General features: G+C 39.1%; 1 protein-coding gene across 9 annotated transcripts in view; it reads left to right on the top strand.

Annotated features, from left to right (window-relative positions):
- The window catches only part of FGFR2 (fibroblast growth factor receptor 2), a 102,140-nt gene extending 80,657 nt beyond the window's left edge, over positions 1-21,483 (top strand). For all 9 annotated transcript variants that reach the window (XM_030569806.1, XM_030569805.1, XM_030569807.1 and 6 more), the window contains 9 exons: positions 377-528; positions 4,797-4,918; positions 5,564-5,674; positions 6,480-6,670; positions 10,957-11,079; positions 12,635-12,705; positions 15,076-15,213; positions 17,057-17,162; positions 19,786-21,483. In XM_030569806.1, the coding sequence (XP_030425666.1) occupies positions 377-528; positions 4,797-4,918; positions 5,564-5,674; positions 6,480-6,670; positions 10,957-11,079; positions 12,635-12,705; positions 15,076-15,213; positions 17,057-17,162; positions 19,786-19,950 (1,179 nt within the window). In that variant the 3' untranslated portion in view covers positions 19,951-21,483. The remainder of the gene's footprint in view (positions 1-376; positions 529-4,796; positions 4,919-5,563; positions 5,675-6,479; positions 6,671-10,956; positions 11,080-12,634; positions 12,706-15,075; positions 15,214-17,056; positions 17,163-19,785) is intronic.
- Positions 21,484-22,688: the final 1,205 nt, after the last annotated feature.

The following is a 22,688-nucleotide window of genomic DNA, read 5'->3' as shown; positions in this document are numbered from 1 at the left end:
TAAAAATGTATTCAGGTGTACATAGATTAAAAATAATAAAAAGGACAACTAAAATGAATGTCAATGTTTCAATAATTCATCATCTAGGAAATGGAAGAGGAAAACTCATGCCAACTAAATGAATAGTGAGTGTGTTTAAACACTTAGCACTCTCTACAGTTTTCTGCTTGTACTACCTACTCATCCTTATTGGCAATTGAATTAGAGTCAGTGCTTTATTTAGAAGGAAAGATAAATATGTCCAAATGAAGTGTGTGATGTCATCCACTCTTTATTTTCTTGAATATCAGCTGGTTTGGTTACAATGTATTGCCATTGTCCAATAGTCGGGCCAATATTACATCTTCTCCTTTTGCATCTTGTATTCCAATAACAGGTGTCTGCAGATTCTAGCTCCTCCATGAACTCCAACACGCCTCTGGTGAGGATAACCACTCGTCTCTCATCAAATGCTGATGCCCCAATGCTGGCAGGTGTCTCAGAGTATGAACTGCCAGAGGATCCAAAATGGGAGTTCCCCAGAGATAAGTACGTAGGCTATTTTCATTAACACCACTTACAGACATCTGAAAATCACAACATGGTATTTTGAAGAGGTTTTCTTTCCAAATCTCTTCAAGGATTACTTTAGTTGTATGTATTTTCCCTAATATGGTTAAATGAAAATCCCAAATATCTGAACCCTTTCTTAATGTCAAATTCAGTTCAGTTTTATGAATCCCGTATTTATAGTTCTGATTTATTCTAAAGTTTTCAGATGTCCCTCAGAGACATTTAGATAACTGTAGTTCACCCTGTAGAAAACTTTAGTAAATCCATATAACTATGACTTGTTAGTAGCAAAGGAGTAAATCTTAATTGTGAGTTAGCAATGAGCCACCAATGTAATATACGCCATCATATGCCAGCAATGCCCCTCTGCTATGTACATCGGCCAAACTGGACAGTCTCTATGGAAAAGGATAAATGGACACAAATCAGATATTAGGAATGGCAATATACAAAATCCTGTAGGAGAACACTTCAACCTTCCTGGTCACACTATAGCAGACCTTAAGGTGGCCATCCTGCAGCAAAAAAACTTCAGGACCAGACTTCAAAGAGAAACTGCTGAGCTTCAGTTCATCTGCAAATTTGACACCATCAGCTCAGGGTTAAACAAAAACTGTGAATGGCTTGCCAACTACAAAATCAGTTTCTCCTCCCTTGGTTTTCACACCTGAACTGCTAGAACAGGGCCTCATCCTACATGACTGAACTAACCTCGTTATCTCTAGCTTGCTTCTTGCTTGCATATATATACCTACCCCTGGAAATTTCCACTACATGCATCCGACGAAGTGGGTATGCACCAACGAAAGCTCATGCTCCAAAACTTCTGTTAGTCTATAAGGTGCCACAGGATTCTTTGCTGCTTTTACAGATCCAGACTAACTCGGCTACCCCTCTGATACTTGAGCAATGAGCCAAAAGTTTATACAGTCTGGATCAGTAATAAGTAATATCTCGTTAACAATAGTTATAGTTAGTGGGCAATCAGACCCATGGGATTCCTTTCCATTAAAACATGTCTCCTAATCAATTTGGATAACTAATAAATAGAAAATTTAGTGCAACACTAATGGAGATAATAATCAGTTTGGGCCTATCTGGAACTTTCTTTTTTTGAATAAAGCTATTCTGGAAAATCTATTCTTAGGAGTATAATAAAGCTGAGTATCTACAAGATGAGCTGGAGCATAATCTTTACCATAAATATCATCCAGAGTTTAATTTGTATACATGAGAACTATGAAATATTAACACAGGTAAAACCAAAAACATAGAGTAAAGTTAGTATTAATTAAAAAAATCATTAGGTTTGTTTGAGAAATCTACTTGTTTTTACCATGAACAGTTTCCTTCGTAAGATCAGGCTAATAACTATTGGATAGAGGAGTTGTAATCATGTATGTTTTGAGAACAGTTATGGAAATTATTTGAATTATGTAGCCAAAACCTGGTGCAATACACTGTAATTGCCACCTGCAATGTTCTGGTCAACAGTGAGGGTCTTTATGCATAATTTTGTCAGCCCTCACCCTGGGGGGATTCACTAAATGTGGAACATTTTAGAGTGCTAAACATTTAAAAACAGTTTTCAGCACAAATATAGGTGGAGCTCGTTTGCAATGAAAGGAGGCTATTTAGAGGCATTTTATTAGGTTGGGGGGCAGCAAGCACACAATGACAGGATTGTTATGCTGGTGCTAGCAGTGCAACAACACATAAATTAACCATTTTCCAATGCAAATGTTTGTTCTCTGCCAAGACCTTAAATTCAATTATAGTTCTGGATAAAATGCAGAATGACCTCAGCATAGCATACCCTGCCTTTCAGTCTTTGTACCTTTTCAAGCTAGCGTGTACACTAAAAACAGATCCAAAGCATATTGATAAATTTTCACTAGTATTATGGTTCAATTAAAAAACAATATTTGAAGAAAGTCCATCAAATTGCCCCAGCCTGAAATCTCTTTCTATTGCTTTTCCTGTTATATCCAAGGAAATAGGTGAGATTTTTAAATCATTTAGCACTGGTCTAATGTATTACTGTTCACCACTGTGCTAAAAACCCCTTTTACTTCAGTGGTAACAGATAGAAACCAATGATCAGTGCTTTCTTCTGAATAGCCCACCCTATATATCTATTAATATGAAATAGATGTTACTTCCAAAAGTGAACACACACAGCTTCAATAGCAGGTTTTATGGCCCTGTATATCGAGAGCCATATTTGGATCAGACATGCCAAACCCATGAAAAAAACGCAGAAATTGGGATTGGTTTTGGTTAAATTGGCTTGTGAGTTGCTTGTTGGCTAGTTTTTGGCTTGTAGCTTGTTGGGTATTTTTTGTTTTTTGTTTTTTGATCGGCTCCCAGCAAGCAGGGGCAAGACGCAAGCAGAGGCAGGGGGGAGAGAGAGTCAGGGGTGCACAGCGGGCCCACCACAGTCCCAGACTGCACCCGGGGGAGATCAAGTCACACAGAGTGTTGGAATTCTTAGGGATTGGCTTGTTTTGGCCTTGTTCTGAAATGAGATTGGCTTGATTTTTGGCTTATTGTGGAAGTCAGGCTGCTTATTTACCGCGTGAAAGTTGGCAGCTGTGATTTGGATCCCTTTATTCACACTGAATAGCAGCAGCAAACTCCACAAGTCGTCTCATTGATGCCAGTGGGGCTGCATGTGGAATAAAATACTGCTCCATGTGAGTAAAGAGAGCAGAGCATGGCCCTTAAGCATTGATTTTGTAGTTCTGCAGCTTTGGGTAAACACTGATGTTGGCAGTGAACTCTCTCAAATCTCCTAGTTTTGGAAATTGTTTTTATTTATTTATTTATTTATCCCCCCGCCCCCAAATTTGAGAATGAAATTTGTCTGTTACAGTTTAGTGGGTACTGCCTCCTGGGTGTCCTGCCCACACTGCATTTTACACATGCTGGTGACCTGGATACTGAATGTTCTTGGTAAAATCTTTTGTGGTCAAAGTATTATGATCAAACATTCCTTTCCCCAGCCCCTAGCTAGGAGACTCTCTCATATGACATCTGGGGCAGGAGAGAGCATACAGCAGGGAAATTGTCCCCACAGAGACCATATTGGGACACAGCTCTAGGTAACATCCCAATCTCTTCCCCTAGTGAAAGGGGCTGAAGGAGTGGGAGCAGGCATCCTACGGCTGATTGGAGAGGGCAGATTGCAGGGGAGCACTTTGGGAAGAGGAGGTGCTGCTCCTGAGAGCACTTACACCAGTAACCGGCCAGCCAAGAACAGAGGCTGCTTCTGTGTAAGTGGTGCCAGTGCTCACAAGGGAAGAGCAGAGCCAGGGAGAGCCATCAGCACTGGCAGCTCCTGGCAGTGGTTCAAGACTTAGAGGCATTTAGAGAGAAGCTTTCTGTATGCTCTCACAGCTGCTTTACCCCCACTCTCTCTGGACTAGCTGCTTGGTCGTCACTGGCAGTTTCCCCTTTCCATACCCTCTTGCCAATGTCTTCCTTCTCTTTTCCCATAAGCAGAAAGTTGTCTGGCCACCTCAATGTCCCCAACCCTGGAGCCTTTAGTGGGAAAAATGGGGGTTGTGACCCAATATGGTGCCTGTGGGGCACTGTGTCTGTGCTGCTTTCTCCCTTCAGCTCAAGATGTCATTAGAGAGAAACTTGTTTCTATTGCCTCCAGACGGTGGGTTTATACCACATGATTCACTGATATTTAAAAGATCCCCAAAGTGTTGATATCACCCTTTAGCACAAGAATCATTCCAACTCCAAGTTAACAAGTAGAGTTGAAACCAAACACAGAGCCACACACACAAATAAACCCTTTCTCATCACCCTGCACTCTGGCTGGAAAAGAAGAAAAATGACCATATTATAGTGATGTGAAAAGTTCAGCTGCTGTTGGCCAATCTGAAACATTGCATTTTAGTTAAGCAATTTTTAAGGACTACAGCTTGCGAGCCCTGTAGATCCGACCAGCCAGCCATTAGATATAGTTTGTTGTTCTACGTAAAAGGAGATTTCAAAAACTGGTTTAGTAACTGTTCGGGCAGTCTTGGATGCTCACTGTGGTGTCACTAAAAAAAACATGACACAGTGTGCATGAAAACTGGTATGCACCAGGAGTCTCATTTGTTCTTTATGATAAATGATTCATGCCATAGCAAGTTGTTGCAAGCTTTCTATATTTTGCTCTGGAATTTCACTGGCTACATCCCTTAACCAGATGCTGTGTGCTAATCCTCTGTTTATACCTCTAGGCTGACACTGGGTAAACCCCTTGGAGAAGGTTGCTTTGGGCAAGTTGTCATGGCAGAAGCAATGGGAATCGACAAGGACAGACCCAAAGAGGCGGTTACTGTTGCAGTGAAGATGCTGAAAGGTAGAGGGGGGGGAGGGGAGGTGGTAATTTTTATCAGGAAAGTTCTTTTGTGGCATCTGAACTCTAGCATTATAGGGGGTCAGAGTTCACATAGTTGACCTCAGCCTTCAGCAGTTTTCAGTATAAATCCGTACCTTTGACAGCCTATTTATTTTCAGCAATGTGTATTTACAAGCAAATCAAAGTCTTGTTAGAACGGTTCAGTTTTCTTGTCTGTTGGTTTCATTCACAGGAGAGACGATATATATTTAGATATACCCATCATTTTCCATTTCCAAGTAGACAGGTACATGTTTGTTATAAACTGAGCTATAAGATTCAGAAAAGATGTAACTGTTAATTGCTTGAGAGTCCAGTTCAGGTTTTGCAGTGTCTTGGCAATCTCCCCATATTTTTTGCTTTTTCCTCTAAACATAGAATATTATTGAAGGGAGGTGTGGGAGGGGGCGGCTGGTCAGCCTGTTTCAACAGACTGAAACTACTGCTTTTCAGGTCACATGGCTTTGTCACATGACATGAATCCTAGCAGCTCACATCTAAACCTGTGTCCTTTAGATGATGTCACATGAGCTGACAAATGGCTAACAACCCAAGTTAAGCTGGCATGCCAGAAAATGTGAGATGAACTTGTTTTCTCTTCTGCAGATGATGCTACAGAAAAAGACCTATCTGACCTGGTGTCAGAGATGGAGATGATGAAAATGATCGGGAAGCACAAAAATATCATCAATCTTCTTGGAGCCTGTACACAGGATGGTGAGTAAAAAGCAGAAAGCTAGCCACTGCTCTCATTCAAACAGGTCTTGAAGTGTCTCATTTATCATCATTTTTCAGTAGTTTGTAAGGAAACAGTCATGCTGTGATGGGATTTGCAGATATTTCTTTAGCTTAGCAGCAATATTTTAACTTCCATATCCGATTATAAACAGGCTTTGCAGCTGTAATGTTAAGAGGAATACTATATAGTGTGAAACCTTCGTAACTTATTTCTGCTATAGGGATAAGTGTTTTTTACAGCAGTTTTACACCCTTTATTCTGACACTGTCCTGTTTTAGTGAAACTTCTAATGTGTAATTTGGAAGGGATCACTTTACTCTGTGAATGTTTTAGCACTTTGTTGTTATAAGCTAATTTTGAGGTATAAGGGAATCCAGAACTGTGTAAAGTTGACAGGAAAACTAACTTTTTTTTAAAGCAGTGTTATCTTTTGGGGGTTTCATGCAATTTTTGTTCTGCAAATGTTTAACGTGCAGGAGACAGCATGGTCTGAAAGGAATAAACTCAAGGTTGGGATTTAGGAACTCTGGAGTGCTAATGCTGGCTCCGCCACTGACTTGTGGTGTGGCCTTGGGCAAATCACCTAACAATATTACTGCCTCTTTTTCCCTATCTTTAAAATGGTATTTGCCAATTTTGCAGGGCTGCTGTGAAGCTTGGTTGGTGAATGTATGTGTGTACAGTGCTGGGAAGATGGAAAGCACTATATAAGATTCTGTTAAAAATCATTTTACCCTTTGTCCCTGTTTCAACTCTCATGCTGCCTGTTCTGTTTATCTAAAGGGCCGTTGTATGTGATAGTTGAATATGCTTCTAAAGGGAATCTGCGGGAGTATCTGCGAGCACGGCGACCCCCTGGAATGGAATATTCATTTGATATCAACAGAGTACCAGAAGAGCAGATGACATTCAAAGACTTAGTATCATGCACGTACCAACTGGCAAGGGGCATGGAGTACTTGGCTTCACAGAAAGTAGGTAGAAATAGGCAAATGCTGCACAAACCTTCTGGGAATATTTGTCTGATGCTTTAAACTAATTCACTTTAGTTTTAGTCTGACCCCTTTTGTGTTAGCTAGAGAATGTATTTACCAGCAGAAATGTTAATGGAGGCCTTGTTCCAGCAGGTGCATGACTTTATGCACATGGTAAGTCCCATTGATATCAATGGTACTCAACTCGTGCTTAAAGTTATGCTTGTGTTTAAGTACCTGGCTAAATCAGGGCTGGGGAAAATTCCATTTTAAGTAAATACTGGAGAATATTTCCCTGAAATGAACTATTGAATTCATAAGCACAGGCATTCACCTTATTATAAGAGTTGTGTTCCTCAGTCAGGGAACATAAACATGCCATGTCGCCTAAGTTTCCAATTAAATCTGTTAACACAGTTCAAATATGCTAAAGAATTGGACTCTGTTTCCAAAATTATTTGGAGAATGATGATAACCATACTGAGAAAATCTTAAACTGCTCATGGATATTTGTGAACAGAAGAAGTGAAAAAAACCCTGAATACATTATTCACTGCAAATTATGCACTCAACTTTACTTAAAACCAATACTTGTCAACGGAGCAAACTTAGTTAAAGAGCATATTTACTCAGTCCCTAGAGACCTACTTCTGGTAAAAAACCTTCTCAACCTGTACTTTGGATTAAATTATAATTAGGAAACTCTTAAATAGTACTAAAGAGTTCTGTGGCACCTTATAGACTAACAAACGACATGCATCCGACAAAGTGGGTATTCACCCACGAAAGCTCATGCTCCAATATGTTTGTTAGTCTGTAAGGTGCCACAGGACTCTTTGCTGCTTTTACAGATCCAGACTAACACGGCTACCCCTCTGATACTTAAATAGTACTGTGTAACCAACCCAGCAAACACACCATAGTGCTATGCTAATACAGGGCATTAGGAATAAGATGGGTCCTGGTTGAGACCTAGTGCCAGATTCTCTAAGGCTGACAAGGAGATATGGACACCAGGTCCTTTGCATATCCACCCACAAGGACAGCCAGAGTATGAGTCTCCAGTCCTGCTATGCAGGGAGATGCTGACTTTATTGCATCTCTGTGCCTGCACCCCTGTAGATCTGGTCTAAATTTGTTTTATCCTTACATTATGAGAGACTAAATGTCCAAATACCACCTTGAAAACTTGGAAGGCACTCAAGCTACAAGTGTGAAATTTACTAATGGAATTCATGTGAGTGCAGGATAAGCAAAACACCCTAGGTGCTGGGGCTGGTATAAATTATTAGTGAAGCATCTGAGGCTAGTGTAAATTATTAGTGAAGCACTTGACTGGATGTGACCCATAGCCTTTTGGTGGAGTGGTCAACTAAAGAAAGCAGGCAACTAGTATGAAAGGAAAAAAATGAACCTCTTGATTGACATGTCTTGTGCAAATGAGTACGTTCTAGGAGCAGAGACACCAGAATGCTATTGTAGGATACTGCTAGGAAAGCCATCTTTCCCCTTCGCCCCACACACATAGGCCATTTGACCCTTGAGTTAGTCCCAGTCCTGGAAACACTTGATGAGTGTAGAACTTGACAAAAGGTGAGGCATTGCACAAGGCCAAGAGCAGAGAGAAAACAAAGGGAGTATATAGTAGGATTATGCATTCCAATTCTTCAAAGATCTCACTATTTGTGTTTGTATTTCATTAGCTCGTTTTCCTTCAGGGAGCCATTTGTTGAGCTGCCATAATAAGAGAACTGATTATCTTACAGTGTTTCCACCATCTATGAACTGAGACACTGTGAGATGACCAGATTCCTTGTTATTTCAAACCAAAAAATGGCTCACTGTGGTATTAAAAAAAAATCCCATGAAAAATGTAAATGCAAATTTTAATCAACACACATAGTATATAGTATTTATGGGTAAAATTTTCAAAAGCATCTAAGAGATTTGGTAGCTCAAGTTGGGTTTTAGGTGTTCACATCCCATTAATCTTTACTGGGACTAAGGTTCCTAAGTACCATCATTACTTTTGAAAAATGGGACTTAGGCACATCTTAAAATTTTACCTTAGATCCCTTGATGCCTCTTCTCCAAATCTTCCAACCACTCAGTGCGTGGTTCTCAGAATGTGTCATTCCATGGACCACAGTTTGAGAATTGTCAGGTACATAGACATGGGTTTGGACCAGATCAAAAGGGACGTGGAGCAAATCGTCACAGCAAGGCAGTCAGTAACGGAAATAATCATATATGGCTATTTATAAGGGCACCATTTTGATGGTGGGAGGCATGCAAGAAGCAGTGTTGGTCAGGGGCTGTTTAGAAAATGAATGGCAAAAAAGGGGCTAGAAGTTGTATTGGCGGAAGGTGTTGGGGCGACTGGCACCTGATGTCCCTGATCAGGTTTCCCTAGTCTGTGAAGGAGAGAGGAGAAGGAGAGGTCAGGCCTGCACAGATTATTCCTTCTGCTGAGGCCTCCTTGGAATAGATAATTTTGAAGCTCTGTCTCTGGAAACTCTGTTTTGATGGCTGATCATGTGTGTGTGGGCACAGTTGGGACCTGATGTCCTCCGTCAGGCTTGCGTGCGGAAGAGTGCAAGATGGGCAGGCAGGCAAAGAGAGAGAATTACCAGGGTAAACTACAGCATATGAGAGTCACTTAATATATAACATATATATATATACACCCGCTCGCCTCAAAAACTGTGATCTACTGTATGGTACCTTAACAAATGGTTTTGCTGAGGACATCCGTATAAGGAGGGATGCCCAAAGCTAGAATAAAGAGATCATCCAAAAATAACCCAAAATAAAAAGATAAGAGAAAGAGGAGGGATTGAACTTCAGGAGAAGTAGGATATCCTGGCGAGAAATCCAAATGGAATGTTTCTCAACATGTCTCTGCTGCTACCTTGTATTACACGTGACAGAGCTGCTTAAACATAACGTATCAATCAGCAACAAAAACTTCCTTTTAGAGCTGGGAAAGGTCAATTGTAAATTTTCAGGAGGGAGCTTACATGAAGTTACAAGGAGGTAACTTTTAATCTTCAACATGAGGGCCTTCCCAAAGGCAAAACATCCTCCCCAAATTGTATTTTACAAATTAAACTCTTTTAATCCAGTTGATCAAGTAAATGCACACATTCCAGACAACAAACACACACACACACCATTTGACAGCCTCAGTTTTTTGTGTTGCATGGTATGTGTTTTTTTATTATTATTATTTTAACAACTTTTATATAAAAAATGGTTACACTTATTGACTGAAAGGTATTTAACCAATTGTTTGACTATACTCATGGGTCAATTTTAAAAATGTTCAAGAGATGAAATAACTGAACCTAGTCAAATCTACCCTCCTTCCGGGAAGCAATTCTTAGCTCTCAGCATGTTCACCTTACACAGAAGGTGTGCTGCAAAAGGTGCACATTTCAGCCAGCAGTATTTATAGTATGATTTTACAAATTACAAATTTATTTACACATCATTAAAATCCAACCGACCAGTTTGTAACAGTCCTTTACCTTGTTGTTTTGTTATGTACTTTTCTTGTCTCTGTTTTGGATAGTACATTCCAAACCAATTGAGCATAGAGGTACATCCCAACCTGTGCTAGGTCACACCATTCACATGTCTTGGCTTTGACAGGCTTTCTATTTTCTAATGCCAAAGCTGACTTCAGCCTTGCAAAGTGTTGTGGGATAGTTGACATAGAATTATGTGAAGAGCTTAATATATTCAGTTAACGTAACCTCACAACACTTACATATAACATATATCTCATTAATACCATGCATATAATACCCATTAATGTGGTGTGCACTATGATATAAATGCATAGGCTAACACACTGCTCCAATGTGTCAGGTTGAAACTTTGTCAATCCAGTGTAATATGAAAGAGCCAGAATAGTTAAACACTCATTATCAGAATATATATTTAAAAAGCTGGAAGACTTATACCTGTAAGTGGCTCTGATATAATGTGATGGGTGAATCACAGAAGGTTTGGTTCAGTTAAGGTAAGCATCCAAGTCTTTGGATATGGCAAAATTGAGCTGAAAATCTTTTAAAAAAAACCTGGCTTTTCAAAAAGATTTTTCGAGCAATTCTTCAAACTGGATACACTGAAAAAATAGACATTAAAATTGTGCTCCAGGTTGTTTTTGATTATAGTATAGTAATTATCATGTGCTGAATGCACCTTCTGCTTCAAGAAAATCTTAAGAGAAAATGAAGTCATGTATTGAAGCAATTTAATTTTTCTTTTTTCTTTTTCAGTGCATTCATCGAGATTTAGCAGCGAGAAATGTTTTGGTAACTGAAAATAATGTAATGAAAATAGCAGACTTTGGTTTGGCCAGAGACATCAACAATATAGATTATTATAAAAAGACTACTAATGTAAGTGGATTGCAGTCTTATCTCTTGAATTTCTTTCAGTGGGTCATTAAAGTAGTGTGATTATAATCCTAATGGACTTCTTGTACACCAGCCTAACTTTTAATCACAGAAAATAAAATAGTAATCAAAGGCATAAGCATCTCTAACCACTTTTACTAAGCAATGAATGTTATCTGTTTGCACAACCTGAGAGAATGTATATTACATGATTAATTATGATTGATAAAATTCAGTATTGCTTCTTATAGGGCCTGATCCAAAGTCCATGGAATCAATGGAAAGATTCTCATTGTCCTCAATGGGCTTTAGATCAGACCCCGGGGCAGCTGGAAACTTTTAGTAAACAGTAAAATGTTTCCTTCTGGTACCTGAATAATGTACATTACTGTACATATTTTGGGTTATACTTGCATTGTATTCAGGTTTGTAAACACTTTCGTTTGGTGGTAGCAAAGTGGGATTGGAGTCAGGAGAATGAGTTTCATTGCCCACTCTGCTACAGATCTGCAGTGTGATCTTGAGCAAGGCAGTTAGGTCAAAACAGTGGTCACCGATTTGGGATACTAATTTGAGATGCCTTGCACCTAGTTTTCAGAGGCCCTGAGCAACTACAATTCCATTTGAAGTCAATGGGAGCATTGCAAAGTGCTTTGTGATCCTCTGATTCAAGTTGCTATATTAGTGCAAAATATTAATATAATGTATTACGTTAAATTGTTAATTCATAAAAATGAGTTTCTAAGCTACCATCCATTGCACTTTTAAGGGCTTTGTGTGGGCAACTCCATGCTCTTTATCATGGAGGGAATAGAATCCATCATCAATCTTGGGGCAAGACATAGCCCCTCTGCAGAGTTGTCATTGGAAATGCCCAGTCTCTATTCCTCTGCAGCTCCACTGTGCCCACCATGCTTGGGTTTGGGCCACTGGAGCAGGATAAATGTGAATCCAGTAGCCCTAACTTCACCTGCCAACTAGTCCCAAAGCTCAATGGTTTGAGCATTGGCCTGCTAAACCCAGGGTTGTGAGTTCAATCCTTGAGGGGACTATTTAGGGATCTGGGGCAAAAATCTATCTGGGGATTGGTCCTGCTTTGAGAAGGGGGTTCGACTAGATGACCTCCTGAGGTCCCTTCCAAACCTGATATTCTATGATTTGCTGAAATTCATCTGTTTGCAGAGGTTCCCAGGGGCAAGGCCCTCCCATATGAGGCTATTGACTCTCTTCACCTCTTCCTCCTACTGACAGGCAATATGGGGGATACATGGCATGTAAGGGTTCTTTCTGTGGATCCTCTGTGTCTTAGCTAATTTTGTCTGAAAAATTTACATCTATTTATATGAGCCCGGGGTCTGGAGAATATCGGTCTTTGTTTTCTCTGAGACTACCGAGGTAAACAGTGTGTTGTTTTGTTTTTTCATGCCATTAACCTTTGTTTTTTTATAGTGCAGTTTCAAATATTTTAGAAATCCCATTGCTGAATTTGCCTTGTGAATAACTACAATTTTAATTCAGTGTTTCTTATTTCTCACCCACCTCCCTGTCATGTTTCCAGGGCCGGCTGCCAGTAAAGTGGATGGCTCCAGAAGCCCTGTTTGACAGAGTTTACACACATCAAAGTGATGTGTAAGTAACTTCATTTTCTGTAGCCTTTTTTTATTTTATTTTTTAGTTATAGTTTTGGGAATCTTTATATCTTTTGCTGCTTTCCTTAAATCTTAACTGCTTGCTTCCTCTGTTTCACACATTAATAGAAGGAGCAGGAGCCGCCCTTAGAAAGTGAGGATTTTATGGTAGACTGCTAACCAATGCTCTGTTACTAATCTGCCTGGCTTCAAAGCACATGAAAGGTGGAGAATGCTAACCTCCTTCTGTCAGTGTGGAAGTTTCCCCCCCCCATTGAACTTACTTACGGATCTGCAGCTACAAAGCATGTATCTAATTTGCTTGGCTTTGGGAATCTTTGGAACTTCCTTTTATTTTTTTTTTTAAAAGGAAATAATCCTGAAATTTTCACTTGTTGAAATTTGTGCTAAAAATGGCTTTGATTTAGGTAAAACATACAGTGGGCTTAGTTGAAAAGTTCATTCTGCTTTAGAGGTATTACTGCTTCCAGAAGCATTCCCTATTTTAAGTATGAGGAATAACTGGAATCACTAATACCTCTAAAACTGGAACAAACTTTTTAAGTTTCCCCACTGTATCTAGCTGGCATAACCTCTTGGGGTTTGCTCTACTTTCTTTGGAAGTTTTCTAGGATAATTGTAGCACTTCTTATAATTCTGGGATTACAGTTTGAAACAAAATAAACTCTTTTATGGTGTACATGTTTACTGTTTTCCAGTTTCTTTGTTTCCTGTGCTTTGGTTTGATTTAAGCAGAAGAATTCTTTTTCTGTCACTTTGGGTCTCAGAATCACAGCACTAGTTGACACTACTCATAAAGATTTAAGCATTGCTTTTGTTGCATAGTCTTTATACAGTGCTGATGGAAATTGCACATTTCTTTATTTTTATATGAAGAGTTATTAACCCCCAAAGGGCTTCGTACTGCACAGCACAGACATGAGGAATTGCGCATATAAGCACAAAGTATAAAAAAAAAAAAAGGCAGGATGGGAGGAGTCTGATCCTGCACTAGTCAGAGCACTTGCATCTGTAGATAACCTCCACTTGGCACTTACACTGAAGTGCAACAACCATATGCACCTATGAGGAACTGTAGGATTAAGACCAAGAGCCAAGATTTTCAAACATAGATAGTGATTTTTGGGTGCCTTGACTTTTGAGGCATCTGATCTGCAGAGCGTGCTGAGCACTCACCCTGTGAAAATTGGGGCACCTTTAACGTGTGGCAGGCTGGGCTCCCAAAATCGCTTGTCAATTTTGAATAACCTAGTCAATGTGTACTCATTTTAAAAATGTTAATAATGTATTATGTACGTTTGCCTTTCAGGCAGTTTTTTTTCATTATTTGTAAACAACACTATTAACACAAGTTGATGGTACACCTCTACTCCGATATAAGGCTGTCCTCGGGAGTAAAAAAATCTTACCGCATTATAGGTGAAACCGCGTTATATCGAACTTGCTTTGTTCTGCCGGAGTGTGCAGCCCTGCACCCCCGGAGCGCTGCTTTACTGCATTATATCTGAATTCGTGTTGTATCGGGTCATGTTATATCGGGGTAGAGTTGTAGCTGATTTAGTTTTTTTGAGAGAGAGTTCATATTTAAAATAGAATTAAATTTTAGCAACTTTTTTGAGCAAACTTGCAATAAAAGTTGCCATATGTCTACATATAGTCCTTACCTTGACAAATATATTTTATCTGTGTATATTTTTAGTAGTCTTCAAGTTTGCCAAGGTTCTGGGACCCTAAAAGCCCAGCTCCATAGCTCCTTGGGGTTTCCTGCCTGGTTTCTTACAAAGATTGGCCAAAAGTGATACATTGTTGTGGAACATTTTGTTTTTAATGAATTGGCATTTTCTGACTGAGAAATGTTCTGTCATAACATTTCCAACCTTTTCTACAATATATGTATTTTATAAATAATTATACCGTAAATTACAGTTTCAGTTTTATTTACAACATCCCTATTCAGCAAAGCCCTTATGCACATGATTAATTCTAAATATGTGCTTACATCCCATTCAACTCAGCAGATGCATAAAGTGGCAAATACATAAAGTTAATTTCATACTTAGCTATTTTTCTGAATAAGGATGGACAGCTGAATTGTGGCCAAATTTAGGACCAGATTCTGCCATTGTTTCTCTCATTGAGTAGTTCCTTATCTGATGAGTCATCTCAGTGAAATGAGAAGTATTCGAGGAGTCAGGTTCTGCACGGTAAGGCTGGTGGAATCTGGCCCTTAAACACAGAACTACTGTAGAAAGTAACAAGGAATCACTGTTCTCTGTCTCTTTCAGGGATATGCCTATGCTTTTATAGGTAAGATTAATTTAATTATGCACTGTTCCCTTTTATTCTGTAGTTGGTCATTTGGTGTGCTGATGTGGGAGATCTTCACTTTGGGAGGTTCACCCTATCCAGGAATTCCAGTGGAGGAACTTTTTAAGCTGCTTAAAGAAGGGCACAGAATGGATAAGCCTGCCAACTGCACCAATGAACTGTAAGGACCATTATTTACCAAAGTAATACAACACTAGCATAGTCACACAGCTAATACTGATTTGAATCCCATGCAGAATCCAACATTTTGTAACCTACTTAACTCTATAAATGGTAGCATTGCATATAAAAAAGAAATTGTTTCAACATGTTTCCAGGAAATGTCTGACACAGGATAGACATTGACTCACTTAACTCTGGTACTGTTGAAAAACAATTTAAAAAAAATTCTCAACGAGTCAATCTTTGGTATATTTGTTTGGGTATACTCAGTCCTAGCGTATTAAAATCTATTGGCAAACCATTCTCTGCATTTGGTGACAGAGGTATGAATATGACCCTTGACTGTCCTTGCTACACATTTCCCCCTATTTTGTTCTCTCCACCCACAAGATCCTTTGTAGTATCCATCATTTCTCCAGCCAAAGAGGCGGAGGTGCAAGAGTCTGTGTGCACCACTTATTAATCACCCAGCAGGATAGAATTCTACCAGCCACTTTCCTGTTGTCAAGAGCCCAGTGGGTCACTAGGAGGTACACCTACCCTTTGTCCTCTTAGGAAGCCAGAGACTTGTGGAAGTGCACAGCATACACACAAGGTCACCCTGTGGCCCCTCAAAATATTTTATTCAGATGAAAGATATCAGAATGCAAAGTTAATGGTACATACCTGCACCATAGCATTTTAGCTCCCCAGTCTAGGCAAAGCCAAGCATTGAATTAACTCGTTCTGGCTGTGTTCTTGTGTACCTGCAGAATGCTGTACACATGTCCTATATCTGTTAGAGTGCAGTACAAAGGGCAGAGCCATTTGTTAAGTATATAGTTCTATAATAATTTAACATGATTGGTCCAGTCTGCATATGAAATAGACCAGATTTTTAGAAATGCTGAGCACCCGCAATTCCATTGGCTGCTCCTTGCCTGTGAAAGTGGGGCTGTATATGTCTAATGAATTGTCAGGCTTATGACAAAATTCCAGACGTGTCATGGCAAATGTCATGCTCTGCTTGCATGCCGTTTTTCTGAAACAAGTAGATCTGCCCTCCAAGCTATACCCTGGGTAATGTCCAAAGGTAGGCATTAAATCAGAGGTCCACAAACTGTGAGGCGTCCCCCGTGCAGGGGGACATGGCAGAAAATTCGGGGGCCACGTCTAGGGCCTGGGCCAACCCCAACGGGAGTGGGAGCACCACCTGGCTCCATTCCTGGCATTGACTGCCGGCCCAAGGCCCCACCTGCCAGCCCCAGCTGCTGATCCCACACCTGGAGCTCTGCTCCTGGTCCCCCCACAGCTGTGGCCCCAGCCTCAGCCCCCTTACCCTTGTCTGAGTCCCCCGCCCAGAGCCGTGGCCCTGTTCCTGGCCTCAGCTCAGAGTGGGGGAGGGGGTAGGGACACAGACAGGGGTAAGGGAGGGGGCACAAGGTAAAAAGTTGGGGCACCACTGCATTAAATTGTACTTCTAGTAGAGGAGAGCAATAATTACCATTCACAGAGACTTAAGTCCCTAATTCAGCATAGTACTTAACCATGTGCTTAACTTTAAGCACCTGATTTAGCTCCGTTGAAACTGATGGAATTTAAGTGCTTCCTTGAATCTGGGCCTAAATGCTGTGATCTAGATGTTGGGTTTTCACAGTTATTTGCAGTGGTATAAAACTAGAAATGCAAGCTCATTGCTAAGCCCTAATTTAACAGAAGTGAAGTGTTGTACAATGACCACACTGAGGTCCATCACCAGTGCTCCTAGGCACTGCAGTAATACAAATAATAATAATTGTGGATTAAATGGACAGGCAACAAGGATATATAAGGTTAATTAACCCAGTGAATTATTTATACAGCTATATGATGATGAGAGATTGCTGGCATGCAGTGCCTTCGCAGAGACCAACTTTTAAGCAGTTGGTAGAAGACTTGGATCGAATTCTCACTCTCACAACTAATGAGGTAAGTAAAATGTATTCACTTCCTAACCAGCAGATCAGAACATAAGGTTCACTAGATAAATGTAATGTATTAGAAATAGAGCAGAGTTTCATAGTTTATTATTGTTCTATTTATCAGTTTGCCACTGGGGTCTCACATAGTTAAACTATATGTTTTTTCTTCTAGAGGATTTGATTTATGTAACAAAACACACACGGACACAGACACAGATACACACAAGCGTTTTCACTTGTCCCTCTGCATATTTCATAATATTTTCAGCATATCATCCAGGAAAATGTGTGTGTGTCAGGGAGTATATTTATATTTCAACGTTACAGCTTTCTGTGTGGGAGAGATTTAGAGTTTATGCTATTCTGAATGTATCAACTTAGTTTGATTCTCAGTTATAGTAGTTAGGTCAGAAAAAGCAGCCGAGGTAAATGGCAGATTTCAAATTATCTGTCTAGGAATTAATTTGGATCATTGAAATAGTTCTGCTGGGAAAACAAGAACCCAGAGGGGAATATGGAGAAACCATCCAATTCTACAAGGGTAACATCGAGCACCATTCCTGTTAGCAATATACATGACGCTATTTTATTTCTAAACCTTATTTTCAGAGGTCTGAAAATCTCTATTAGTTGTAGCAAGCAATGCATTAAGATATACAGATAGGGATCATTTCAGTTCTTTTACCACTGCAAAGCTACCAAAAAGTTTAGTGGTTTGGTTTGGATAAATGCTGCATCCCTAAAAGGAAGAGAGGGGGCTTAAAGCCATCTTTGCACCCTCCCGATTCTATGCTGCTCTAGGGGCCACAGAGCCTCCCGAGGCCTATTTGCCTGCTAACCTATGGGCTGCTGAGCTGCCCATAATCTCCACAATGCTACGGCCATGTCCCTTTACCCTCCCTCTCCTGCACACCACCTGCACTGGGGCTTGCCAAGGGGTCTTTGGGAGCAATCTTATCACTGTATTCCACCAGGCCAGCCCCAGTAATCCTCCTCCAGCTTGATATGAGGCTTGTAGGTCCCTTTACACCACTTTTACTCTGATATGTGGTGTAAAGAGGCTGAAGTAGGGGGTGAAGATCTCAGCCCAGATGATTAATTGAATTATGTGAAACTCTTGGATATGCGAAATTGGATTAGAAATCTCATGAGAATGAGTGCTCTCTCTCTCTCTCTCTCTCTCTCATGTTCTGGTACTTCCTGCTTCCATTTGTGTCAGAAATTTCCAGATCATTCTGGTGTCCTAGAGCTGTTTCCCTAACATACATGTGTATCCTGTCTTCAGACAGCCACAGAGGCCAGTTTAAAAAAATTGCTTGTGAAATATGAAGTTATATTAGATCAAAACAGCAGTCTAGGAACCATTTTGTTGCCTGCTATATGTGTGTGTGTGATTTAAAACCTCCATTGTTGCTCTCATTTTAAAGCTATCACCATAAAGTCCTGACACTTTAAGATATGATTTTGAAAAATAATTTTAATCAAATAATTAAATGAAAGTATCCATTGCAGTATAAAATACTGACTGATAAGATTTGTCTCGTCAGGATGATCATAACTTGTGGTTTAGCAAATGAAGAGATAGCATTAAATGAATACAGCTGCCTTTCAGAAGTTGAAAGAGAAGGAACATTTCAAGGGAAAAAATAACTTTATTCTCCTGCCAAAATTGCCGTTTCTAGCAAAAGTTGTTTAACCCAAACCTTGGATTAAACTGAAATTATTTCCTTTTTGTTATACTGGTTTGGTCATGGCTATTCTAGGACGGTGGTTATGAACCTTTCCAGACTGCTGTACCCCTTTCAGGAGTCGGATTTGTCTTGAGTATCCCCAAGTTTCACCTCACTTAAAAACTACTTGCTTACAAAAATACAAAAATGTCACAGCACACTAATACTGAAAATACTGGCTTTCTCTCTTTGTCTGTATGAAATTTTGGTTTGTACTGACTTTGCTTGTGCTTTTATGTAACCCATTGTAAAACTAGGCAAATATCTAGATGATTTGATATACCCCCTGGAAGACCGCTGCATGGTACACAGAACCTCTGCTCTAGGAGGCAATAACAAAGAAAAGAAAAAGAAAGTGGCAGAATATTTAGTGTAGAAAACCCAAATTCAGTGAATATGGTTTTGTTATTTTTCATTTCAGTTCTCATAAGTATGCTAGTGCAGTACATGTTTAAGTCTAAATTTAAAACCAGATAGTCAAACTAACCAAAGGAATATAAAAATGGAAGTATCTTTTTCTCCAAATCATTACCATATGGTAGAGAAAAATGTTTCTATTTAGAATGAAAATTTCATTTTTATCATTATAAGGAAAAAGTTCTCTTCTGATGTGGTGAGCGTGTTTATTTCTACTGATGCGGTTAATGCTCGTGTTATTGGAAATGACACGTCTGCCTTAGACTGACTGACTGACTGACTCTTTCTTTCTTTCTTTCTCTCTCTCTCTCTCTCTCATGTATAGTCAACAGTCAATTTTGAATGTAGCTGATCTTTCTTAGCATAGAATTGCCTGAACATTTTTTGTCTGTGAAATATACGTACTGCATGACAAAGCCAAATCATGTGGCTATGTGCTTTTGTCATTTTTATAAATAATATTATCTCTCTCTTCCATTACAGGAATACCTGGACCTCAGTGGACCTCTTGAACAGTATTCACCCAGTTATCCTGACACTAGGAGTTCGTGTTCTTCAGGTGATGACTCTGTGTTTTCTCCTGATCCAATGCCTTATGAACCCTGTCTTCCCAAGTACCAGCACATAAATGGTAGTATTAAAACATGAAAGAAAAGCATTCGTATTCCTCAGAGGAATAAAGAAACAAGAATGCCAACCCACCTACCACAAGTAAAGAGCTCTTTTCTCCAGGACCCTAATGTTTCTGTTTGTACATATGAAATAGAAGAAGAAGAAAAAATATCTTGGAGGAAGATGGTCAGAACATGTGTAAAGAATTATATACTTCGGAACTCTTAAGCAATTCCAAAAGAAGGAGAATGTTTATGGGTCACGTATGGACGTACCTCACCACGTCAATTTTCTGGCTCACTGCAAGCTGCAATGGACTTTGTACCATGGACCAGTTGGACTTAAGGCAAACTCTGGGTTTGTCTTTTTTGTTTATTTTGTAATATTTGGAGAAAATATATGTTGGCGCACACTTACAGAGCACAAATGCAGTATATAGGTGCTGGATGTATGTAAATATATTCAAAATATGTATAAATATATATTATATATTTACAATGAATTATTTTTTGTATTGATTTAAAAATGGATGTTCCAGTCCACTTAGCAAATTAGTTCTTTTTTTTTAACAGCTATTTGCTAAATGCTGTTCTTACACAGAATTTCTTAATTTTCACCATTCAAAGGTGGAAAATACTTTGCTTTCAGGGAAAATGGTATATCGTTAATTTATTAACTAATTGGTAATGTACAAAACAATTAATCGTTTATAGGGTTGTTTTTTGTAATTTAAATGGCATTTCTAAGCAGGCAGCACAGAGATCTAGTAGATATATTGCTCAGACTTTAGTAGTTGTCAGATCTTTAAAAAAAGAAATATTTACAGTATATAACTAATTTGGGGAGAATTACGCTTTTGATTTATTTGTGTTTTAAACTTCAGTGCCAGATGATTGTTCTTATCAATATCAAAATTCCCCTATTTTTTTAAAAATTCCTTTAATAAGAAGGTATTCTGTTTTCTGTATGTCTGGTTTTGTAGCTATCACTAAAGCATGTGTGACACTTTGAACAATATTTTCTAAGGCCAAAATAACACAATCGTTCTATGGAGAGAAAAAAGGAGAGTCTTTAATGGGTTCCTAAAGTAAGGAAAGACCTTAACTTGTGTATAACCATAGCAGAATGTACTGCTCTAACGAGAGCTGAGTTTCCACTCTGCCTTGTTCATGCATCAGATTAACTAGTACTGTCTTCATTGACTTGATAATGGGTTCCAGATCTTCTGGCCTGATAGTAGCCTTTCAGGCTGTTCCTGTATTGTAACGTAAGTTAAAAAGAGAGAGATTTTTGTAATGACAATTTGCCATAGGAATACTACCATCCTTTTAAGGGACTAGTTCATGCTGGCTCCAGTATATTTTTCCAAACTATTCCTTAATATTACTTTCAAAACACCCATTCACACTGATATAGCCATGCAATACGAATGCAAATTACACTGATTTGCTTATTAAAATTTTGGGGGAAAGTATTAACATCTGTTAACTTTTGTACTGACAATAAAATGTTTCTACAGATATTAATGTTAACATTACAAAATAAATGTCATGCAGCTTATTTTTTTAATCCTATGTGTCTTACAAAATGGTTTCCTGTACTTAAAATGATGGGGCATATTAAGTAATTCTTCTTGCTGGCTTTACATTAGATCTCAGACTAGCAAAACATTCTTTTAGTGCAAGGGTTTGTACACAGTCTTTTCATACATGTAAGCACTAGTCACTTTACTTACCTGAGTACAGATATATATTGAGCTGAAAATGTTGTATGATTTGCCCAGGTAACAAATTGATGCCAAGAAAATGTTTGGTTTCTGAAAATATCTTGCTATTTGTTCCAGCCAGCATATATCCATTGCTAGTAAGCATTTATATTAATATTTGAATGGTATTATCCTTTGTGTCAAAGGTTGTTGTGAAAGGAAAGGAAATTGCCGTGAGTCTTTCATTTTTGCCCTACATTCCTGCTTTGATATCTTATGCAGAATTTTAGGAATAATCGGAGCTTCTATCTAACAAACGTAGCAGATGGAAAGAAGGTCTGTCTAAATTAGAATTTTGAATTATTTCCATGGCAAATTATTTCCCCCCTTTATTAGTTAGACTTTTAAATGCTACCTATCAACCCTAGATTCATATACAAAGCGTAAGAGCTAAACAAGTTCTGATGCTTCAATTTAATAAGAAAAGTCTTTGTGCGCTAGGAGAGGAGTTTGCCATAGATGCTGTTTTTTCATAGCCTCTTACACACATCACAAAGCAAGTTAATGTTTATGTATAAACCTTCAAACATTTGTTTTGTATTGCACTAGCACCTAGATGCCTCAGTCTTATTGTGCTAGGTACTAGGTATAACCAATAGATGTTCAGTGCCCTAAAGAGCTATTTAGATCCATGAGGCATCCATTGCCATCCACTGCTATGCTTGCTCCAGACCCAAAGAATTCATAAAATGTCCAGTAAATATCCAGTTGTGGCACCTCAGTTCTGTTTTGGAGAGGCTCTTCTTAGGGGCCATGAGAAGAAGCATTTTTTTTGTGTTTTTTTTAAAGACTCTTCCCCACTTTCAGGCCATCTTTGAAATTAAACCATTCATAGACTCATAGAAATTGAATGGAAAAGATCTATTAGGTCATCTAAACTAGTGCCGGTCAGTACAGGATTTTTCCCTATGGCATATTTGCTGCTGCTTTGTTCATTCTTGCGTAAAATGTCCCAAGGATTTAGGCTTCCACTTCTTACTGTGTGAAATTTTCTACAGTTTCATAAATC

Source organism: Gopherus evgoodei, chromosome 7 (assembly GCF_007399415.2).
Source record: "Gopherus evgoodei ecotype Sinaloan lineage chromosome 7, rGopEvg1_v1.p, whole genome shotgun sequence".
NCBI lineage: Eukaryota > Metazoa > Chordata > Testudines > Testudinidae > Gopherus > Gopherus evgoodei.
The sequence above is the reverse complement of the archived record's forward strand: the minus strand, read 5'-3'. Positions and strand labels throughout refer to the sequence as shown.